The sequence below is a fragment of the Pogona vitticeps genome, chromosome 7, assembly GCF_051106095.1.
Source record: "Pogona vitticeps strain Pit_001003342236 chromosome 7, PviZW2.1, whole genome shotgun sequence".
Classification (NCBI taxonomy): domain Eukaryota; kingdom Metazoa; phylum Chordata; class Lepidosauria; order Squamata; family Agamidae; genus Pogona; species Pogona vitticeps.
The window spans coordinates 7114490-7134512 of record NC_135789.1 but is presented as its reverse complement, the minus strand read 5'-3'; the positions used below and the strand labels follow the sequence as shown (position 1 = coordinate 7134512).

General features: G+C 37.3%; 1 protein-coding gene across 3 annotated transcripts in view; it reads left to right on the top strand.

Moving 5' to 3' along the window:
- The window catches only part of MEGF6 (multiple EGF like domains 6), a 139534-nt gene that overhangs the window by 115897 nt on the left and 3614 nt on the right, over window positions 1-20023 (top strand). For all 3 annotated transcript variants that reach the window (XM_078379111.1, XM_072977674.2, XM_072977675.2), the window contains 7 exons: window positions 804-932; window positions 1911-2039; window positions 2848-2976; window positions 16188-16316; window positions 16873-17001; window positions 18342-18473; window positions 18901-18948. In XM_078379111.1, the coding sequence (XP_078235237.1) occupies window positions 804-932; window positions 1911-2039; window positions 2848-2976; window positions 16188-16316; window positions 16873-17001; window positions 18342-18473; window positions 18901-18948 (825 nt within the window). The remainder of the gene's footprint in view (window positions 1-803; window positions 933-1910; window positions 2040-2847; window positions 2977-16187; window positions 16317-16872; window positions 17002-18341; window positions 18474-18900; window positions 18949-20023) is intronic.

Sequence of the window (20023 nt, the reverse complement as noted above, 5' to 3'; positions counted from 1 at the left end):
GGCTGGTGTGCCATAAAGATCTTGGCCATGATCTCCCACATTTGTGTTGTCTCTACCGAAGATGTTTTAACTGAAATAGGGGTTTGTTTTTAGTTTAATTACTTGTTATCAGCAATCTCTGTGATTTGTGAATGGTGCTTATAAAGAGTGTGTTATATACATTAGATACGCAGTGTGGTCTAGTGGCTTAAGTGAACTAGGACTCATGAGACCCGGGTTCAAATTCCCACTCAGCCATGGACACTTTGGGTGAGGTGTGTTGTAGAGCCGGTGAAACACTCCTTGAATATTTCACTTGCCTTTAAAGCCATAATCAGGGTCCCTGTGAGTCAGGTCCAACATGGCGGCACCATCATACATTACTGCCATGAACTTAAAGTACTACAAACAGGTGCAAAACTGTGTTATTGTTCTTTATGAGTTGGCTGGCTAGCTTCCTGGTTTAGGTCTCCAGCTGCAGAGCCAGAGGTTGGGAGTTTGATTCCCGCACTGGGCTTCCAGGAGAAAGAGGCAGCCTGGGTGGCCTTGGGCAAGCTGCGCAGTCCCAGGGCTCGCCCAGAAGAAAGGGAATGGGAAACCACTTGTGAGTAACAGCTCAGTAGTTTAGATCTCTGGCTGTGGAGCTGGAGATTGGAAGTTCAATCCCCCCCCCACCGGGCATCCCAGAAGAGCCAGCCTGGGTGGCCTTTGGCCAGCTGCACAATCCCAAGGTGCCCCCTAGGGGAAGGGAATGGGAAGCCACTTGTGAGATAGCGGTAATACAGAGAAATCCTTTCTTTAACCTTGATGTTCTTTATTTCTAGCTTGCCCTGCTGGCCACTATGGTGCTGACTGTGCCCTTGTGTGTTCGTGTGGTAGCAGTGCCACCTGCCATCATGTGACTGGCTCTTGCCTTTGTCCGCCAGGCAGGACAGGCCCCAAATGCGAGCACGGTAAGTGAGTGCCATGCGTTGTGCCACGCGATGATGTCTGTAGCTCTGCAGTAGGAGAGCTGGGGTTTACTCTGTCGCTGTTGGTTGTGGAAGTCTGGCGTTGCCTCTCCTTGCATGCTTTCAGAGCAACTCAGCTTAACAGCTATGAGGATTTGGAAGGAAGGGGTTACAAGACAGAATGGGTGCAGAAGAGAGCGTCCAGGATGGAGAAAGGTCTGGAAACTATGCTTTGAAACAGTGGTTCCCTACCTTGGCTTCCCCAGATGTTCTTGGGCTACAACTCCCAGATGCCTTCACCATGAGCTGTGCTGGCCAGGATTTCTGGGAGTTGTAGTCTAAGAACATCTGGGGACCCAAGATTGGGACCCACTGCCTTGAACCATTGAAAGAATTGAAGTGGAGGTAGCCTGGAGGAAAGATGATGATGAAGAAGCGATAGGACAGCCGTCTTCAAAAATTTGGAGGGTTGCCATACTGGATACAGAACCCACTTGTTTTCTTGTGGTTCCATAGTCTAGGATCCAGAGTAACTAATTTGTACGTACTTCCAAACACCCACGACTCATTGCAGCTTGGGAAACCTGTGTTTGGACCATGAAACTCACTGGGTGGCTTTTTCCTTCTTAGAGCATCAATGCTGGACCTCTCAGTTATTTTGCAGCCATCTTCTCTAATTGCAAAACAGGCTCCAGTTCCAGGGGTGCATTAAATCCACTCTGGGTTTTACTTGTTTGCTCGAGGAGCTGAACCCATATTACAGGCAAGGTTCAGGACCTTGGAGAGTTCTAGTAAAGCCAGAGAGTGTGAGGCAATTGAAGTTCTCTCCCTTGCCACCCTGTGACTTTGGGCAAGTGGCCATCTGACAGTCTGAGAGCACCACCAAAAGAACTTCTAAGGACTTCATAACCACAAAACACGGGAAGGATCACTATAAGTTGGAATCAACTTGACGGCACATCTCAATACCTTCTCCACCAGGTTGTCCAAGGAATCGGTATGGACTCAGTTGTAAACAGATGTGCGCCTGTCAGAATGGAGGGATCTGCCTTGCGACCGATGGCTCCTGTCTGTGTGGGCTAGGATGGACTGGGACATTTTGTGAATTAGGTAATTCCGCTTGTGCGGCCCCCTCCCTCAACACAGGTGCCATGTGTTCTCCCCAATAGGACTGTCTACTAGACCAGTCGTTCTCAACCTTGGGTCACCCAGATGTTCTTGGGCTGCAATGCCTAGATGCCTTCACTGCTAGCTAGGCTGTCTGGGGTTTCTGGGAGTTGCCCCCCAGAAACATCTGGGTGACCCAAGGTTGGGAACCACTCTACTAGTAGTGGAGCTCCTTCCATTGATGGATTTCTACTGCTGTTCCCTGCCTCCACTGATAAGTCGTGGGGTTTTTCTTCCAAAGGGTTGGAGCTTCTTGTAGGTTGAAGTTAGCAAGGATAAAGCTCCCTAGCATGTCTCTCAGCTCCTCCTGGCTGCGAGGTTTTAAAAGTCAAAAATCACTCTCGGATCCCTGCTGACTGTGCTGTGGCAGCAATTTTTGATGGTTAAAGGCTCCCTCCTCCAATCCCAAGGACCCCCCCCCCCCATGTAAAAGGGAGCCTTAGAACCTAAAACAAGGGCATAGGAAGCATTTAATTAATTAAAGCTCAAAGTTACTGGCTCTAGCTGATGGGAGCATTAACGTCCACTGGAGTAAAATTATGCTTCAGTGATCTGTTTATGAATCCATCTGTGTTTTAGCATTAGCACATTAGTTTCCTTTACTGTTCACTATCATAGGAACGTTTCTCATGGTTTGGGTATACACTGCGACCGGTGTAGGGACAAATCTTTGGGACGCTAGTTGATTTTTTTTTTTTAACCCCCTGAGCCTAAAAGATGGTAGTCAACGGAGGTATTGTGTTCTGTGCAGGATGCCCGCCAGGGAGGTATGGCGCCAACTGTGAGCTGAATTGCACCTGCAGAAACAACGCAACCTGCGATCCTGTGACCGGAGTTTGTCGCTGTGGAAGAGGACACTATGGGAACTTGTGTGAACACGGTAAGTCCTGCATAGAATCCATTGCGTTTGGTCCACAGATCTGTTGATAAGATCCACTAACCATTGTCCCGCTAGGTGAGGAGTGGGCTAAGCCTGGTGTATTCCACCAAGTGTCCTTCAGAAGGGCTGGACCCAATGATCCATTAAGGTCCTTTCCAGCTCTATCATTCTAAGATGAGGATCTCATTCTCTGTAGTCCACTCCTGTGTAGCTGCCCTGGGTACTAGAGCATCGGAATCGTTTTGCATGGGAACGATCAACAGGGCAAGGGGGGCCAATTCAAGAAGAGGGTTTGGTGAGAGAGACATCTAGCTGAATGGTCCTCAAGTTTAGCTAGGACTAGATGGCCTGATGTGGGGGATGCGACGAGAGAAAGGTGTGCTTCAGCAGGAACAAGAAGCCGTGGTGACTACATAGGGTTGGGCTTAAACTACAGGCGCTCTGTGGCCCTGCAGCTGGATGGGAACACTACCAGCTCCAGGCACTAGAGGGTGCTCTAGTTGTCTCAGACCATGTACTAGCATGGCGCCATCTTAGGTTTACGACGTCAGTGATGTGATCCTTTGAAAGGTTACAATCCCAGCCCAATCCTGATAGGTGCTTCCTCTCAAAACACAGCACAACACAGTGCCTGAGCGTCGTCTTTCATTCCAAATCCTGACATTTCACAGAAATCTTTACACATTTCTTACATGTAATTCACTACATTGAAATTCGGGTTTTGTGCCCTCATATTTATCAGTTTCTACTGTGGGCCATCTTGAATGTCTTTTGAAGCCAGATATTTTTAATATAGGCCTGACACAAATAGAGGTGGCTACTATGTTTATTTATTCACTGGTTAACCATTTCTGGAAGCATATCTCAACTAACAAGAAATTCTTTCACACCAAAGACATGATTGACAAATTTACAAATCTTTACAAATTTGCACAATTTACAAATCTTTACAAATTTGCACAATTTATAAATCTTTGCAAATTTGCACAATTTACAAATCTCTGCAAATTTGTACAATTGACAAATTTTACACATTTCTTGCATGTAATTTACTACATTGAAATTTGGTTTTAGTGCCCTCATTTTAATCAGTTTCTACTGTGGGCCATCTTGAAAGTCTTTTGAAGCCAGATGTATTTGAATATAGGCCTGACACAAATAGAGGTGGCTACTATGCTTATTTATTCACTGGTTAACCATTTCTGGAAGCATATCTCAACTTACAAGACAGTCTTTCACACCAAAAACAAGATGATTTACAAATTTACAAATCTTTACAAATTAGTAAAATTTACAAATCTTTGCAAATTTGCACAATTTACAAATCTCTGCAAATTTGCACAATTTACAAATCTCTGCAAATTTGCACAATTTACAAATCTTTGCAAATTTGCACAATTTACAAATCTCTGCAAATTTGCATAATTTACAAATCTTTGCAAATTTGTACAATTGACACATCTTTACACTTTTCTTGCATGTAATTTACTACATTGAAATTCGGTTTTAGTGCCCTCATTTTTATCAGTTTCTACTGTGGGCCATCTTGAAAGTCTTTTGAAGCCAGATATATTTGAATATAGGCCTGACACAAATAGAGGTGGCTACTATGCTTATTTACTCACTGGTTAACCATTTCTGGAAGCATATCTCAACTTACAAGACATTCTTTCACACCAAAAACAAGATGATTTTCAAATTTACAAATCTTTACAAATTTGTAAAATTTACAAATCTTTGCAAATTTGCACAATTTACAAATCTCTGCAAATTTGCACAATTTACAAATCTCTGCAAATTTGCACAATTTACAAATCTCTGCAGATTTGCACAATTTACAAATCTCTGCAAATTTGCACAATTTACAAATCTCTGCAAATTTGCACAATTTACAAATCTTTGCAAATTTGCGCAATTTACAAATCTCTGCAAATTTGCATAATTTACAAATCTTTGCAAATTTGTACAATTGACAAATTTTACACATTTCTTGCATGTAATTTACTACATTGAAATTTGGTTTTAGTGCCCTCATTTTTATCAGTTTCTACTGTGGGCCATCTTGAAAGTCTTTTGAAGCCAGATATATTCGAATATAGGCCTGACACAAATAGAGGTGGCTACTATGTTTATTTATTCACTGGTTAACCATTTCTGGAACCATATCTCAACTTACAAGACATTCTTTCACAACAAAAAGAAGATGATTTACAAATTTACAAATCTTTACAAATTTGTAAAATTTACAAATCTTTGCACATTTGCACAATTTACAAATCTCTGCAAATTTGCAGAATTTACAAATCTCTGCAAATTTGCACAATTTACAAATCTTTGCAAATTTGCACAATTTACAAATCTCTGCAAATTTGCACAATTTACAAATCTTTGCACATTTGTACAATTGACACATCTTTACACTTTTCTTGCATGTAATTTACTACATTGAAATTTGGTTTTAGTGCCCTCATTTTTATCAGTTTCTACTGTGGGCCATCTTGAAAGTCTTTTGAAGCCAGATATATTTGAATATAGGCCTGACACAAATAGAGGTGGCTACTATGTTTATTTATTCACTGGTTAACCATTTCTGGAAGCATATCTCAACTTACAAGACATTCTTTCGCACCAAAGACAAGATGATTTAAAAATTTACAAATCTTTACAAATTTGCACAATTTACAAATCTTTGCAAATTTGCACAATTTACAAATCTTTGCAAATTTGCACAATTTACAAATCTTTGCATGTTTGCACAATGTACAAATCTTTGCAAATTTGCACAATTTACAAATCTTTGCAAATTTGCACAATTTACAAATCTTTGCAAATTTGTACAATTGACACATCTTTACACTTTTCTTGCACGTAATTCACTACATTGAAATTCGGGTTTTGTGCCCTCATTTTTATCAGTTTCTACTGTGGGCCAACTTGAAAGTCTTTTGAAGCCAAATATATTTCAATATAGGCCTAAAACAAATAGAGGTGGCTACTATGTTTATTTATTCACTGGTTAACCATTTCTGGAAGCATATCTCAACTTACAAGACATTCTTTCGCACCAAAGATAAGATGATTTACAAATTTACAAATGTTTACAAATTTGTACAATTTACAAATCTTTACAAATTTGCACAATTTACAAATCTTTACAAATTCGTACAATTTACAAATCTACAAATTTGTAAATTTTACAAATCTTTACACATTTCTTACATGTAATTCACTACATTGAAATTCGGGTTTTGTGCCCTCATTTTTATCAGTTTCTACTGTGGGCCCTCTTGAAAGTCTTTTGAAGCCATTTATATTTGAATATAGGCCGGACACAAATAGAGGTGGCTACTATGTTTATTTATTCACTGGTTAACCATTTCTGGAAGCATATCTCAACTTAGAAGACATTCTTTCACACCAAAGACATGATTGACAATTTTACAAATCTTTACAAATTTGTACAATTTACAAATCTTTACAAATTTGTACAATTTACAAATCTTTACAAATTTGTACAATTTACAAATCTTTACTAATTTGTACAATTTACAAATCTTTACAAACTTGTACAATTTACAAATTTTTACACATTTTTCACATGTAATTCACTACATTGAAATTCGGGTTTTGTGCCCTCATTTTAATCAGGGCCATCTTGAAGGTCTTTTGAAGCCAGATATATTTGAATATAGGCCTGACACAAATAGAGGTGGCTACTATGCTTATTTATTCACTGGTTAACCATTTCTGGAAGCATATCTCAACTTACAAGACATTCTTCCATGCCAAAGACACGATGATTTACAAATTTACAAATCTTTACAAATTTGTAAAATTTACAAATCTTTGCAGATTTGCACAACTTACAAATCTTTGCACATTTGCACAATTTACAAATCTCTGCAAATTTGCATAATTTACAAATCTTTGCAAATTTGCACAATTTACAAATCTCTGCAAATTTGCACAATTTACAAACCTTTGCACATTTGTACAATTGACACATCTTTACACTTTTCTTGCATGTAATTTACTACATTGAAATTCGGTTTTAGTGCCCTCATTTTTATCAGTTTCTACTGTGGGCCATCTTGAAAGTCTTTTGAAGCCAGATGTATTTGAATATAGGCCTGAAACAAATAGAGGTGGCTACTATGCTTATTTATTCACTGGTTAACCATTTCTGGAAGCATATCTCAACTTACAAGACATTCTTTCACACCAAAAACAAGATGATTTACAAATTTACAAATCTTTACAAATTTGTAAAATTTACAAATCTTTGCAAATTTGCACAATTTACAAATCTTTGCAAATTTGCACAATTTACAAATCTTTGCAAATTTGTACAATTGACACATCTTTACACTTTTCTTGCACGTAATTCACTACATTGAAATTCGGGTTTTGTGCCCTCATTTTTATCAGTTTCTACTGTGGGCCAACTTGAAAGTCTTTTGAAGCCAAATATATTTCAATATAGGCCTAAAACAAATAGAGGTGGCTACTATGTTTATTTATTCACTGGTTAACCATTTCTGGAAGCATATCTCAACTTACAAGACATTCTTTCGCACCAAAGATAAGATGATTTACAAATTTACAAATGTTTACAAATTTGTACAATTTACAAATCTTTACAAATTTGCACAATTTACAAATCTTTACAAATTCGTACAATTTACAAATCTACAAATTTGTAAATTTTACAAATCTTTACACATTTCTTACATGTAATTCACTACATTGAAATTCGGGTTTTGTGCCCTCATTTTTATCAGTTTCTACTGTGGGCCCTCTTGAAAGTCTTTTGAAGCCATTTATATTTGAATATAGGCCGGACACAAATAGAGGTGGCTACTATGTTTATTTATTCACTGGTTAACCATTTCTGGAAGCATATCTCAACTTAGAAGACATTCTTTCACACCAAAGACATGATTGACAATTTTACAAATCTTTACAAATTTGTACAATTTACAAATCTTTACTAATTTGTACAATTTACAAATCTTTACAAATTTGTACAATTTACAAATCTTTACTAATTTGTACAATTTACAAATCTTTACAAACTTGTACAATTTACAAATCTTTACACATTTTTCACATGTAATTCACTACATTGAAATTCGGGTTTTGTGCCCTCATTTTAATCAGGGCCATCTTGAAGGTCTTTTGAAGCCAGATATATTTGAATATAGGCCTGACACAAATAGAGGTGGCTACTATGCTTATTTATTCACTGGTTAACCATTTCTGGAAGCATATCTCAACTTACAAGACATTCTTCCATGCCAAAGACACGATGATTTACAAATTTACAAATCTTTACAAATTTGTAAAATTTACAAATCTTTGCAGATTTGCACAACTTACAAATCTTTGCACATTTGCACAATTTACAAATCTCTGCAAATTTGCATAATTTACAAATCTTTGCAAATTCGAACAATTTACAAATCTCTGCAAATTTGCACAATTTACAAACCTTTGCACATTTGTACAATTGACACATCTTTACACTTTTCTTGCATGTAATTTACTACATTGAAATTCGGTTTTAGTGCCCTCATTTTTATCAGTTTCTACTGTGGGCCATCTTGAAAGTCTTTTGAAGCCAGATGTATTTGAATATAGGCCTGAAACAAATAGAGGTGGCTACTATGCTTATTTATTCACTGGTTAACCATTTCTGGAAGCATATCTCAACTTACAAGACATTCTTTCACACCAAAAACAAGATGATTTACAAATTTACAAATCTTTACAAATTTGTAAAATTTACAAATCTTTGCAAATTTGCACAATTTACAAATCTCTGCCAATTTGCACAATTTACAAATCTCTGCAAATTTGCACAATTTACAAATCTTTGCAAATTTGTACAATTGACAAATTTTACACATTTCTTGCATGTAATTTACTACATTGAAATTTGGTTTTAGTGCCCTCATTTTTATCAGTTTCTACTGTGGGCCATCTTGAAAGTATTTTGAAGCCAGATGTATTTGAATATAGGCCTGACACAAATAGAGGTGGCTACTATGCTTATTTATTCACTGGTTAACCATTTCTGGAAGCATATCTCAACTTACAAGACCGTCTTTCACACCAAAAACAAGATGATTTACAAATTTACAAATCTTTACAAATTAGTAAAATTTACAAATCTTTGCAAATTTGCACAATTTACAAATCTTTGCAAATTTGCACAATTTACAAATCTCTGCAAATTTGCACAATTTACAAATCTTTGCAAATTTGCACAATTTACAAATCTCTGCAAATTTGCATGATTTACAAATCTTTGCAAATTTGTACAATTGACAAATTTTACACATTTCTTGCATGTAATTTACTACATTGAAATTTGGTTTTAGTGCCCTCATTTTTATCAGTTTCTACTGTGGGCCATCTTGAAAGTCTTTTGAAGCCAGATATATTTGAATATAGGCCTGACACAAATAGAGGTGGCTACTATATTTATTTATTCACTGGTTAACCATTTCTGGAAGCATATCTCAACTTACAAGACATTATTTCACACCAAAGACAAGATGATTTACAAATTTACAAATCTTTGCAAATTTGCACAATTTACAAATCTTTACACATTTTTCACATGTAATTCACTACATTGAAATTCGGGTTTTGTGCCCTCATTTTAATCAGTTTCTACTGTGGGCCATCTTGAAAGTCTTTTGAAGCCAGATATATTTGAATATAGGCCTGACACAAATAGAGGTGGCTACTATGTTTATTTATTCACTGGTTAACCATTTCTGGAAGCATATCTTAACTTACAAGACATTCTTTCACACAAAAGACAAGATGATTTACAAATTTACAAATCTTTACAAATTTGTACAATTTACAAATCTTTACAAATTTGTACAATTTACAAATCTTTACAAATTTGCACAATTTACAAATCTTTACAAATTCGTACAATTTACAAATCTACAAATTTGTAAATTTTACAAATCTTTACACATTTCTTACATGTAATTCACTACATTGATATTCGGTTTTTGTGCCCTCATTTTAATCAGTTTCTACTGTGGGCCATCTTGAAAGTCTTTTGAAGCCATTTATATTTGAATATAGGCCGGACACAAATAGAGGTGGCTACTATGTTTATTTATTCACTGGTTAACCATTTCTTGGAAGCATATCTCAACTTACAAGACATTCTTTCACACCAAAGACAAGATGATTTACAAATTTACAAATCTTTACAAATTTGTACAATTTATAAATCTTTACAAATTTGTACAGTTTACAAATCTTTACAAATTTGTACAATTTACAAATCTTTACAAATTTGCACAATTTACAAATCTTTACAAATTCGTACAATTTACAAATCTTTACAAATTCGTACAATTTACAAATCTTTACACATTTCTTACATGTAATTCACTACATTGAAATTCGGGTTTTGTGCCCTCATTTTAATCAGTTTCTACTGTGGGCCATCTTGAAAGTCTTTTGAAGCCATTTATATTTGAATATAGGCCGGACACAAATAGAGGTGGCTACTATGTTTATTTATTCACTGGTTAACCATTTCTGGAAGCATATCTCAACTTACAAGACATTCTTTCACACCAAAGACATGATTGACAATTTTACAAATCTTTACAAATTTGTACAATTTACAAATCTTTACTAATTTGTACAATTTACAAATCTTTACAAATTTGTACAATTTACAAATCTTTACAAATTTGTACAATTTACAAATCTTTACAAACTTGTACAATTTACAAATCTTTACACATTTTTCACATGTAATTCACTACATTGAAATTCGGGTTTTGTGCCCTCATTTTAATCAGTTTCTACTGTGGGCCATCTTGAAAGTCTTTTGAAGCCAGATATATTTGAATATAGGCCTGACACAAATAGAGGTGGCTACTATGCTTATTTATTCACTGGTTAACCATTTCTGGAAGCATATCTCAACTTACAAGACATTCTTTCACACCAAAAACAAGATGATTTTCAAATTTACAAATCTTTACAAATTTGTAAAATTTACAAATCTTTGCAAATTTGCACAATTTACAAATCTCTGCAAATTTGCACAATTTACAAATCTCTGCAAATTTGCACAATTTACAAATCTGCAGATTTGCACAATTTACAAATCTCTGCAAATTTGCACAATTTACAAATCTCTGCAAATTTGCACAATTTACAAATCTTTGCAAATTTGCGCAATTTACAAATCTCTGCAAATTTGCATAATTTACAAATCTTTGCAAATTTGTACAATTGACAAATTTTACACATTTCTTGCATGTAATTTACTACATTGAAATTTGGTTTTAGTGCCCTCATTTTTATCAGTTTCTACTGTGGGCCATCTTGAAAGTCTTTTGAAGCCAGATATATTTGAATATAGGCCTGACACAAATAGAGGTGGCTACTATGTTTATTTATTCACTGGTTAACCATTTCTGGAAGCATATCTCAACTTACAAGACATTCTTTCGCACCAAAGACAAGATGATTTAAAAATTTACAAATCTTTACAAATTTGCACAATTTACAAATCTTTTCAAATTTGCACAATTTACAAATCTTTGCAAATTTGCACAATTTACAAATCTTTGCATGTTTGCACAATGTACAAATCTTTGCAAATTTGCACAATTTACAAATCTTTGCAAATTTGCACAATTTACAAATCTTTGCAAATTTGTACAATTGACACATCTTTACACTTTTCTTGCACGTAATTCACTACATTGAAATTCGGGTTTTGTGCCCTCATTTTTATCAGTTTCTACTGTGGGCCAACTTGAAAGTCTTTTGAAGCCAAATATATTTCAATATAGGCCTAAAACAAATAGAGGTGGCTACTATGTTTATTTATTCACTGGTTAACCATTTCTGGAAGCATATCTCAACTTACAAGACATTCTTTCGCACCAAAGATAAGATGATTTACAAATTTACAAATGTTTACAAATTTGTACAATTTACAAATCTTTACAAATTTGCACAATTTACAAATCTTTACAAATTCGTACAATTTACAAATCTACAAATTTGTAAATTTTACAAATCTTTACACATTTCTTACATGTAATTCACTACATTGAAATTCGGGTTTTGTGCCCTCATTTTTATCAGTTTCTACTGTGGGCCCTCTTGAAAGTCTTTTGAAGCCATTTATATTTGAATATAGGCCGGACACAAATAGAGGTGGCTACTATGTTTATTTATTCACTGGTTAACCATTTCTGGAAGCATATCTCAACTTACAAGACATTCTTTCACACCAAAGACATGATTGACAATTTAACAAATCTTTACAAATTTGTACAATTTACAAATCTTTACTAATTTGTACAATTTACAAATCTTTACAAATTTGTACAATTTACAAATCTTTACTAATTTGTACAATTTACAAATCTTTACAAACTTGTACAATTTACAAATCTTTACACATTTTTCACATGTAATTCACTACATTGAAATTCGGGTTTTGTGCCCTCATTTTAATCAGGGCCATCTTGAAGGTCTTTTGAAGCCAGATATATTTGAATATAGGCCTGACACAAATAGAGGTGGCTACTATGCTTATTTATTCACTGGTTAACCATTTCTGGAAGCATATCTCAACTTACAAGACATTCTTCCATGCCAAAGACACGAAGATTTACAAATTTACAAATCTTTACAAATTTGTAAAATTTGCAAATCTTTGCAGATTTGCACAACTTACAAATCTTTGCACATTTGCACAATTTACAAATCTCTGCAAATTTGCATAATTTACAAATCTTTGCAAATTTGCACAATTTACAAATCTCTGCAAATTTGCACAATTTACAAACCTTTGCACATTTGTACAATTGACACATCTTTACACTTTTCTTGCATGTAATTTACTACATTGAAATTCGGTTTTAGTGCCCTCATTTTTATCACTTTCTACTGTGGGCCATCTTGAAAGTCTTTTGAAGCCAGATGTATTTGAATATAGGCCTGAAACAAATAGAGGTGGCTACTATGCTTATTTATTCACTGGTTAACCATTTCTGGAAGCATATCTCAACTTACAAGACATTCTTTCACACCAAAAACAAGATGATTTACAAATTTACAAATCTTTACAAATTTGTAAAATTTACAAATCTTTGCAAATTTGCACAATTTACAAATCTCTGCCAATTTGCACAATTTACAAATCTCTGCAATTTTGCACAATTTACAAATCTTTGCAAATTTGCACAATTTACAAATCTCTGCAAATTTGCACAATTTACAAATCTTTGCAAATTTGTACAATTGACAAATTTTACACATTTCTTGCATGTAATTTAGTACATTGAAATTTGGTTTTAGTGCCCTCATTTTTATCAGTTTCTACTGTGGGCCATCTTGAAAGTATTTTGAAGCCAGATGTATTTGAATATAGGCCTGACACAAATAGAGGTGGCTACTATGCTTATTTATTCACTGGTTAACCATTTCTGGAAGCATATCTCAACTTACAAGACCGTCTTTCACACCAAAAACAAAAGACATGATTGACAATTTTACAAATCTTTACAAATTTGTACAATTTACAAATCTTTCCTAATTTGTACAATTTACAAATCTTTAGAAATTTGTACAATTTACAAATCTTTACAAATTTGTACAATTTACAAATCTTTACAAACTTGTACAGTTTACAAATCTTTACAAACTTGTACAGTTTACAAATCTTTACACATTTTTCACATGTAATTCACTACATTGAAATTCGGGTTTTGTGCCCTCATTTTAATCAGTTTCTACTGTGGGCCATCTTGAAAGTCTTTTGAAGCCAGATATATTTGAATATAGGTCTGACACAAATAGCGGTGGCTACTATGTTTATTTATTCATTGGTTAACCATTTCTGGAAGCATATCTCAACTTACAAGACATTCTTTCACACCAAAGACAAGATGATTTACAAATTTACAAATCTTTACAAATTTGTACAATTTATAAATCTTTACAAATTTGTACAATTTACAAATCTTTACAAATTTGTACAATTTACAAATCTTTACAAATTTGCACAATTTACAAATCTTTACAAATTCGTACAATTTACAAATCTACAAATTTGTAAATTTTACAAATCTTTACACATTTCTTACATGTAATTCACTACATTGATATTCGGGTTTTGTGCCCTCATTTTAATCAGTTTCTACTGTGGGCCATCTTGAAAGTCTTTTGAAGCCATTTATATTTGAATATAGGCCGGACACAAATAGAGGTGGCTACTATGTTTATTTATTCACTGGTTAACCATTTCTGGAAGCATATCTCAACTTACAAGACATTCTTTCACACCAAAGACATGATTGACAATTTTACAAATCTTTACAAATTTGTACAATTTACAAATCTTTACTAATTTGTACAATTTACAAATCTTTACAAATTTGTACAATTTACAAATCTTTACAAATTTGTACAATTTACAAATCTTTACAAACTTGTACAATTTACAAATCTTTACACATTTTTCACATGTAATTCACTACATTGAAATTCGGGTTTTGTGCCCTCATTTTAATCAGTTTCTACTGTGGGCCATCTTGAAAGTCTTTTGAAGCCAGATATATTTGAATATAGGTCTGACACAAATAGAGGTGGCTACTATGTTTATTTATTCATTGGTTAACCATTTCTGGAAGCATATCTCAACTTACAAGACATTCTTTCACACCAAAGACAAGATGATTGACAAATTTACAAATCTTTACAAATTTGTAAAATTAATAAATCTTTACAAATTTGTACAATTTACAAATCTTTACAAATTTGTACAATTTACAAATCTTTACAAATTTGTACAATTTACAAATCTACAAATTTGTAAATTTTACAAATCTTTACACATTTCTCACATGTAATTCACTACATTGAAATTCGGGTTTTTTGCCCTCATTTTTATCAGTTTCTACTGTGGGCCATCTTGAAAGTCTTTTGAAGCCAGATATATTTGAATATATGCCTGACACAAATCGAGGTGGCTACTATGTTTATTTATTCACTGGTTAACCATTTCTCACATGTAATTCACTACATTGACATTCAGGTTTTATGCCCTCGAAAAGGGTTGCCCATAAACTGGATTGCCAAAGTCCAACTGTTGAGCCCAGCTAAAGAAGACCCCGTAGGTCAACTGCTGAATGGTCTCATATGAGCGGGACTTCTGTAAGTCCCACTGAATCAGTGGGTTCCCTCTAGTTTAATTAATTTCCTAGAAGGGGCCTTAATATGAGACCCAATTCAGATGCAAAAGAAGGGCATGCAATACTCTAATTGAACCACTAAAATATTACAAGCAGGGGAATTTTTGAATCCTACAGGTCCCTTCTTCTGCAATGGCTAGCTTGAAGGAGGGTCCTATTAGACCCCCAAGCTCTCCTGGTTTTAACGGGGAATAAAACACCATCCGTGTTTCTGGATTCTCTGCGAAGACCATACAGTGTCCTTTCTTTCCTGAATGAGTTTGAATCCCATTGATCCAACTTCTTCTGGGTTGGGAACACAGACCAGAATTTTTACTTGCCCTCACAGCTGCAGCCATCTGTGTTGAGCCAGTAGCCGGCGTAGCAAATGCACTCGTAGCCTCCCGGGTAGTTATAACATTCCTGGACCACTTTTCCATGTTCATAAGAAGAATCGGGACGTCTTGTCTCCCACCCCTGTAGGGAGGCACTGACATTTATTTCCTGATCCGAACACTTCTCCATACCTTCAGAGAGAGAGAGAGAGAGTGGTTCCCAGCTTTGGGTCCTCCAGATGTTCTTGGACTGCCTCTCCCAGAAGCCTTCCCCACTCGCTGGCCTGGCCAGGATTTCTGGGAGTTGAAGTCCAGGAACATCTGGGCACTCAAGGTTGGGCACCCCTGTCTTTAAGAGTTTTGGGGAGAAGAACGTGGCAGCTTCAGCTTCTTGCATTTATTCTGTTGCTGAAAAACTGTCCCTCTTTCAGACGCCTCATTTTGCTTACCACACATTGGTTGAGTCACCCAACCAGCTATGGTTTATCTAAATGCCTGCAAGCCAACCGCACCAAGTTTGGAGTTAGTGGGTCAATAGTTGCAGAAAAGAGAGAGCGAGAGCCTGGGATTGTATATCTGGTTATAACCTTTTTTGTATGTCCGTAGCTTGATTTTTCCTTTCCCTCTGATTCAGCCTGTCCAGCGGGCTTCCATGGCGTCAATTGCCAGGAGCCGTGTGCCTGCCAGAATGGAGCCAAGTGTGACCCGAGGACAGGGGAATGCCTGTGCCCCCCTGGTTTCCACGGAAACCAGTGTCAGAAAGGTATGACCCCCGTTCTGCAACCATACTCTGCTAGGGAACAGAAGCTAGTGGACGCTGGCAAAGCCCTACATCTCGGTGGCACAGCGCACGGCCCACTCTAGTACATGCATTGGAAAAAGGAGGAGAGGAAGGCCCTTCCCATAGCTCTGCCTTTTTTTCAACATCCGTGGGGTGGGCTGGAAGTGGTCCCTCATGGATATGGGGGCTATACATATATATATCTGTATCTTTCCAACCATTTTACATCAGAGGTTGGGCAAGGCATTATACCTTTCAGAATACCCTAGCTAGTGTGGCTCCTGGTTGATTTAATGAGCTCCTGCTATTCCAAATAAAGCTTCGCAGGACGATGAGTATCCAGTGTTCCGCTTTTCATCACATTCTCCGGCATGTGTTTGAACGGTGGGTGTTCCCCCATAGCTTTCCAGGCTCGCCTCCAGCCCGTTCCATGCGTAGACCCTTCCAATGATTAGTAGAGGACCTCTCTTCTGCGTGGACGGTTTGGATTTGTGACCATCTATGGTGATAACAGAGTCACCCCCTTTCTTGTTCCCAGGCTGTGATGCAGGAAACTACGGAGACAAGTGTCAGCAATGGTGCGATTGCGAGGGGAACGCCGGTTGCGATCCCACCAGCGGCCGTTGCCTGTGTCCTCCGGGAAAGATGGGCGCCAGGTGTGATGTGGGTGAGTGTACGGATGGGGTGTTTCACAAAGGGGTCTTGTAGAGGAGGCTGAGAGGGAGCGGAATCCCCCAACGGTGTACTAGCAATTCAAACTTGATATATACAGTATATATATATATGTTTTCTTAAGGAAGACTAGTTTCCCTTCCAGTCCAGAATCTTATTTCCATGCAAATATATTGATATTCAACTGAGCAGTTCCATACAGCTCATATGATACAGCTTATCAAATTGTTCAGCCATTGATGGATGCTGTAAATGTTACAGTGTTGTAGGAGGATAGTCCCAACATAGCCTAAAGGGGGAATGTGTGCTTTCTTTCCATCCCACTGTGGGATTTCCTCATACATGCATGGCATGGCATATAAATTAAGCCAGTGTTTACCTTCTGAGAACCAATCACAAAACCAGACACGTGTTACATAACAGCACTGATGTTACCTGTCTGTCATGGGTTTGGAGGGAAAGTTCCATCCTATGGGGAGTGGAAGGCGGGACATCAGGAGGAGGGGCTGTACTGTATAAATATGTGATGCCTGTGTGGTGAAGAGTAGATGCTGAGACAAACTGTGAGACACTGGGTTGTGACGAAGCAGCAGCTGGGAAGAAGAAGCTGTTGTGGGAGTCTGTGTGTCAGACAGGGTACTTCTGTGTGTCAGAGTACCAACCTGATAGGTTCAGGTGTCTGTGGGTTAGCCAGAACTGATGGGTTCAGGGTCTGTGCTTTAAGTTAAAGGTTCTAGGTGAACCAAACTGTATGCTTGTGTGTGTGAGAATAAGCCACGTTACTTTATTTTATTCACCTGATTGTTTTATTTACCCTGTTTGTATTTAAAATAAACCTTATTCTTTTGTTGTTTAAAAATCCATCCCTGGTCTGTGTGACTTATTATAGGGAATGGTTGGTGGCAGCTTAGTAACTGTGTGATAGATCCCAGTAGGTCTGGGTTTGTCACATTGATTGGTGGCAGCGGTGGGATGCAACGGTCCATGCAAGATACGGAGGTGAGGAAAAAAATTAATGCTCTGTGGCAGATGACTTTCACCACTTAAGGAACTGCCTTAAGGTGATCATCTATCATTTAGCTTGACTCTCTGGATAACTGGGATCTTCCAGACGTTTTTGGACTACAGTGTCCACGAGCCGTCACCGCAGGTGATCTTGGGAAGTTGTAATCCAAATCCACGAGGAGGGCCCCACGTGGCTGACCTTAGTCTATGAGTACATTTATTTATTTGTTTGTTTAAATCTGTATCTGCATGATGACGAATCTTCTTCCCCAACCTCTGTCCTGCTGTGCAGAATCTAACAGCCGTCTTCTGCCCCTCTCACTGAACCAGACTGCCCCTTGAGGAAATACGGTCCTGATTGTTCTCTGACCTGCGAGTGTTCTGCAGCCCACGCCTACTGTAATGCGGAGAATGGACGGTGCATCTGCCTCGACGGATACATAGGGACCAAGTGTCGAGAAGGTAAGACACTTGCTCACAGACCCAGCTGTGGTTTCAGAGTTTGGAATCTTCCTTTTTAAAAGTTAAGCTGGTCTGTTGTTTGTTACACCTTTGCCCATTGCCACTATGCATGAAAGCACTGGGAAAACTTCACTGTCATTATTATTTTCTTAAAAAGTAGAGTTGATTCAAGAATGGCATAACACTTTAAAATTCTTGACCACGCCTTCCAAAAACCAGCCCGTTAACACTAGCATCGGGAAGTAATTAGAAAATGGTACTTTTTGTTCCAACTCTTCATTCCACTCAAAATTGTTTTTTTGGAAAGTAACTTCTTTACACCCTTGTCACCCAACAAAGTAACTCAATGCTGATGCCTGTGTTGTTTGTCATTCCTTGGCTTTGTTTAATCTTCATGAGATAACCAAACACATCTGTCTTTTCCTAGGAGGGCTACCTCAGTCGCTGATGAGCACGCAACAACAGCCAGAATCACGTGAGTTGCATCTTAAATGGGAAAGGAATTCAATAATATAGTGAAATTACATTTAGTCATGGATTAGCTTACATCTTGACTGCCAGGCAGAACTAATGTGAGAGTTTAGCTGTATGTCAATTACTGTATCAATCCTTCCTTGCTGTGCCATTTTAGCAAAACAACATTCCCTGCACATAGAAAGCTAGTTAATCAGGGGCGGGGGGAGAATGCTTTCCATTTTACATGAAGAAAGCTCATATGTAATGGGAGAGCTTGCCAGATCCTAAAGCAGGCAACTTAACAACACAATCCTTTTTGGAGGTCATTCCTTGCATCTAAAAAAACTAGTCACTCAGGAAGAAGTTAGAGTTCCATTTTGCATGAAGAAAGCTAGCATGTAATTGGAGGTTTTGCAAGACCTGAGCAGGCATCATAAGGACAGGATCCTTTGGAAGTCACTAATGTACAGGCATGCCATGAAGCCAAAAATGATTGATGCACATAACATCAATGGGAGATGCTGCATTTGGTATAGACAAGCATTCACGTGGCAGTGCACAACTACCAAGGAATCCTGGCCAGCACAGCTGGTGGCAAAGGCTTCTGGGAATTGTAGTCCAAGAACATCTGAGGACTGAAGTTTAGTATAGGCTATACCATTAGCAATACTTTGTGCATTTTCGCAGTTGCTTTTCCTCACCTTTGCCTCTTGCATTTAGTGTGCTTTGCACAGTGGTTGTGAGCCATTTTGACCCCTGGGGCAAGCAGCTCCATCTCTCTCTCCTAAGGATGGAGAGCAAGAAAAAGGAGGATAATTTGGTGACCCCCCCCCCAAAAAAACCATACCAAACCAAAAAAGGACAGGCAATAGCTGAGGGCGTGTTGCTCTTTATTTTTCTTTCCACCAGTAGATTCAGTATCTAAACTTTGGTGCCCTGGGGTGAAGTCCTAGTTGCCCTGTTCTGGCTACAGCCCTTATAGCTGTGGTTTGTGATTGGCCACTGGAAGGTAAACAGAAGCTTAATTTGCAAGTCTGATTACTGTGGGGGGGTGTGCCTCTGAGGAAGTCCATTCTAGGAGGAGGAAACGGGTC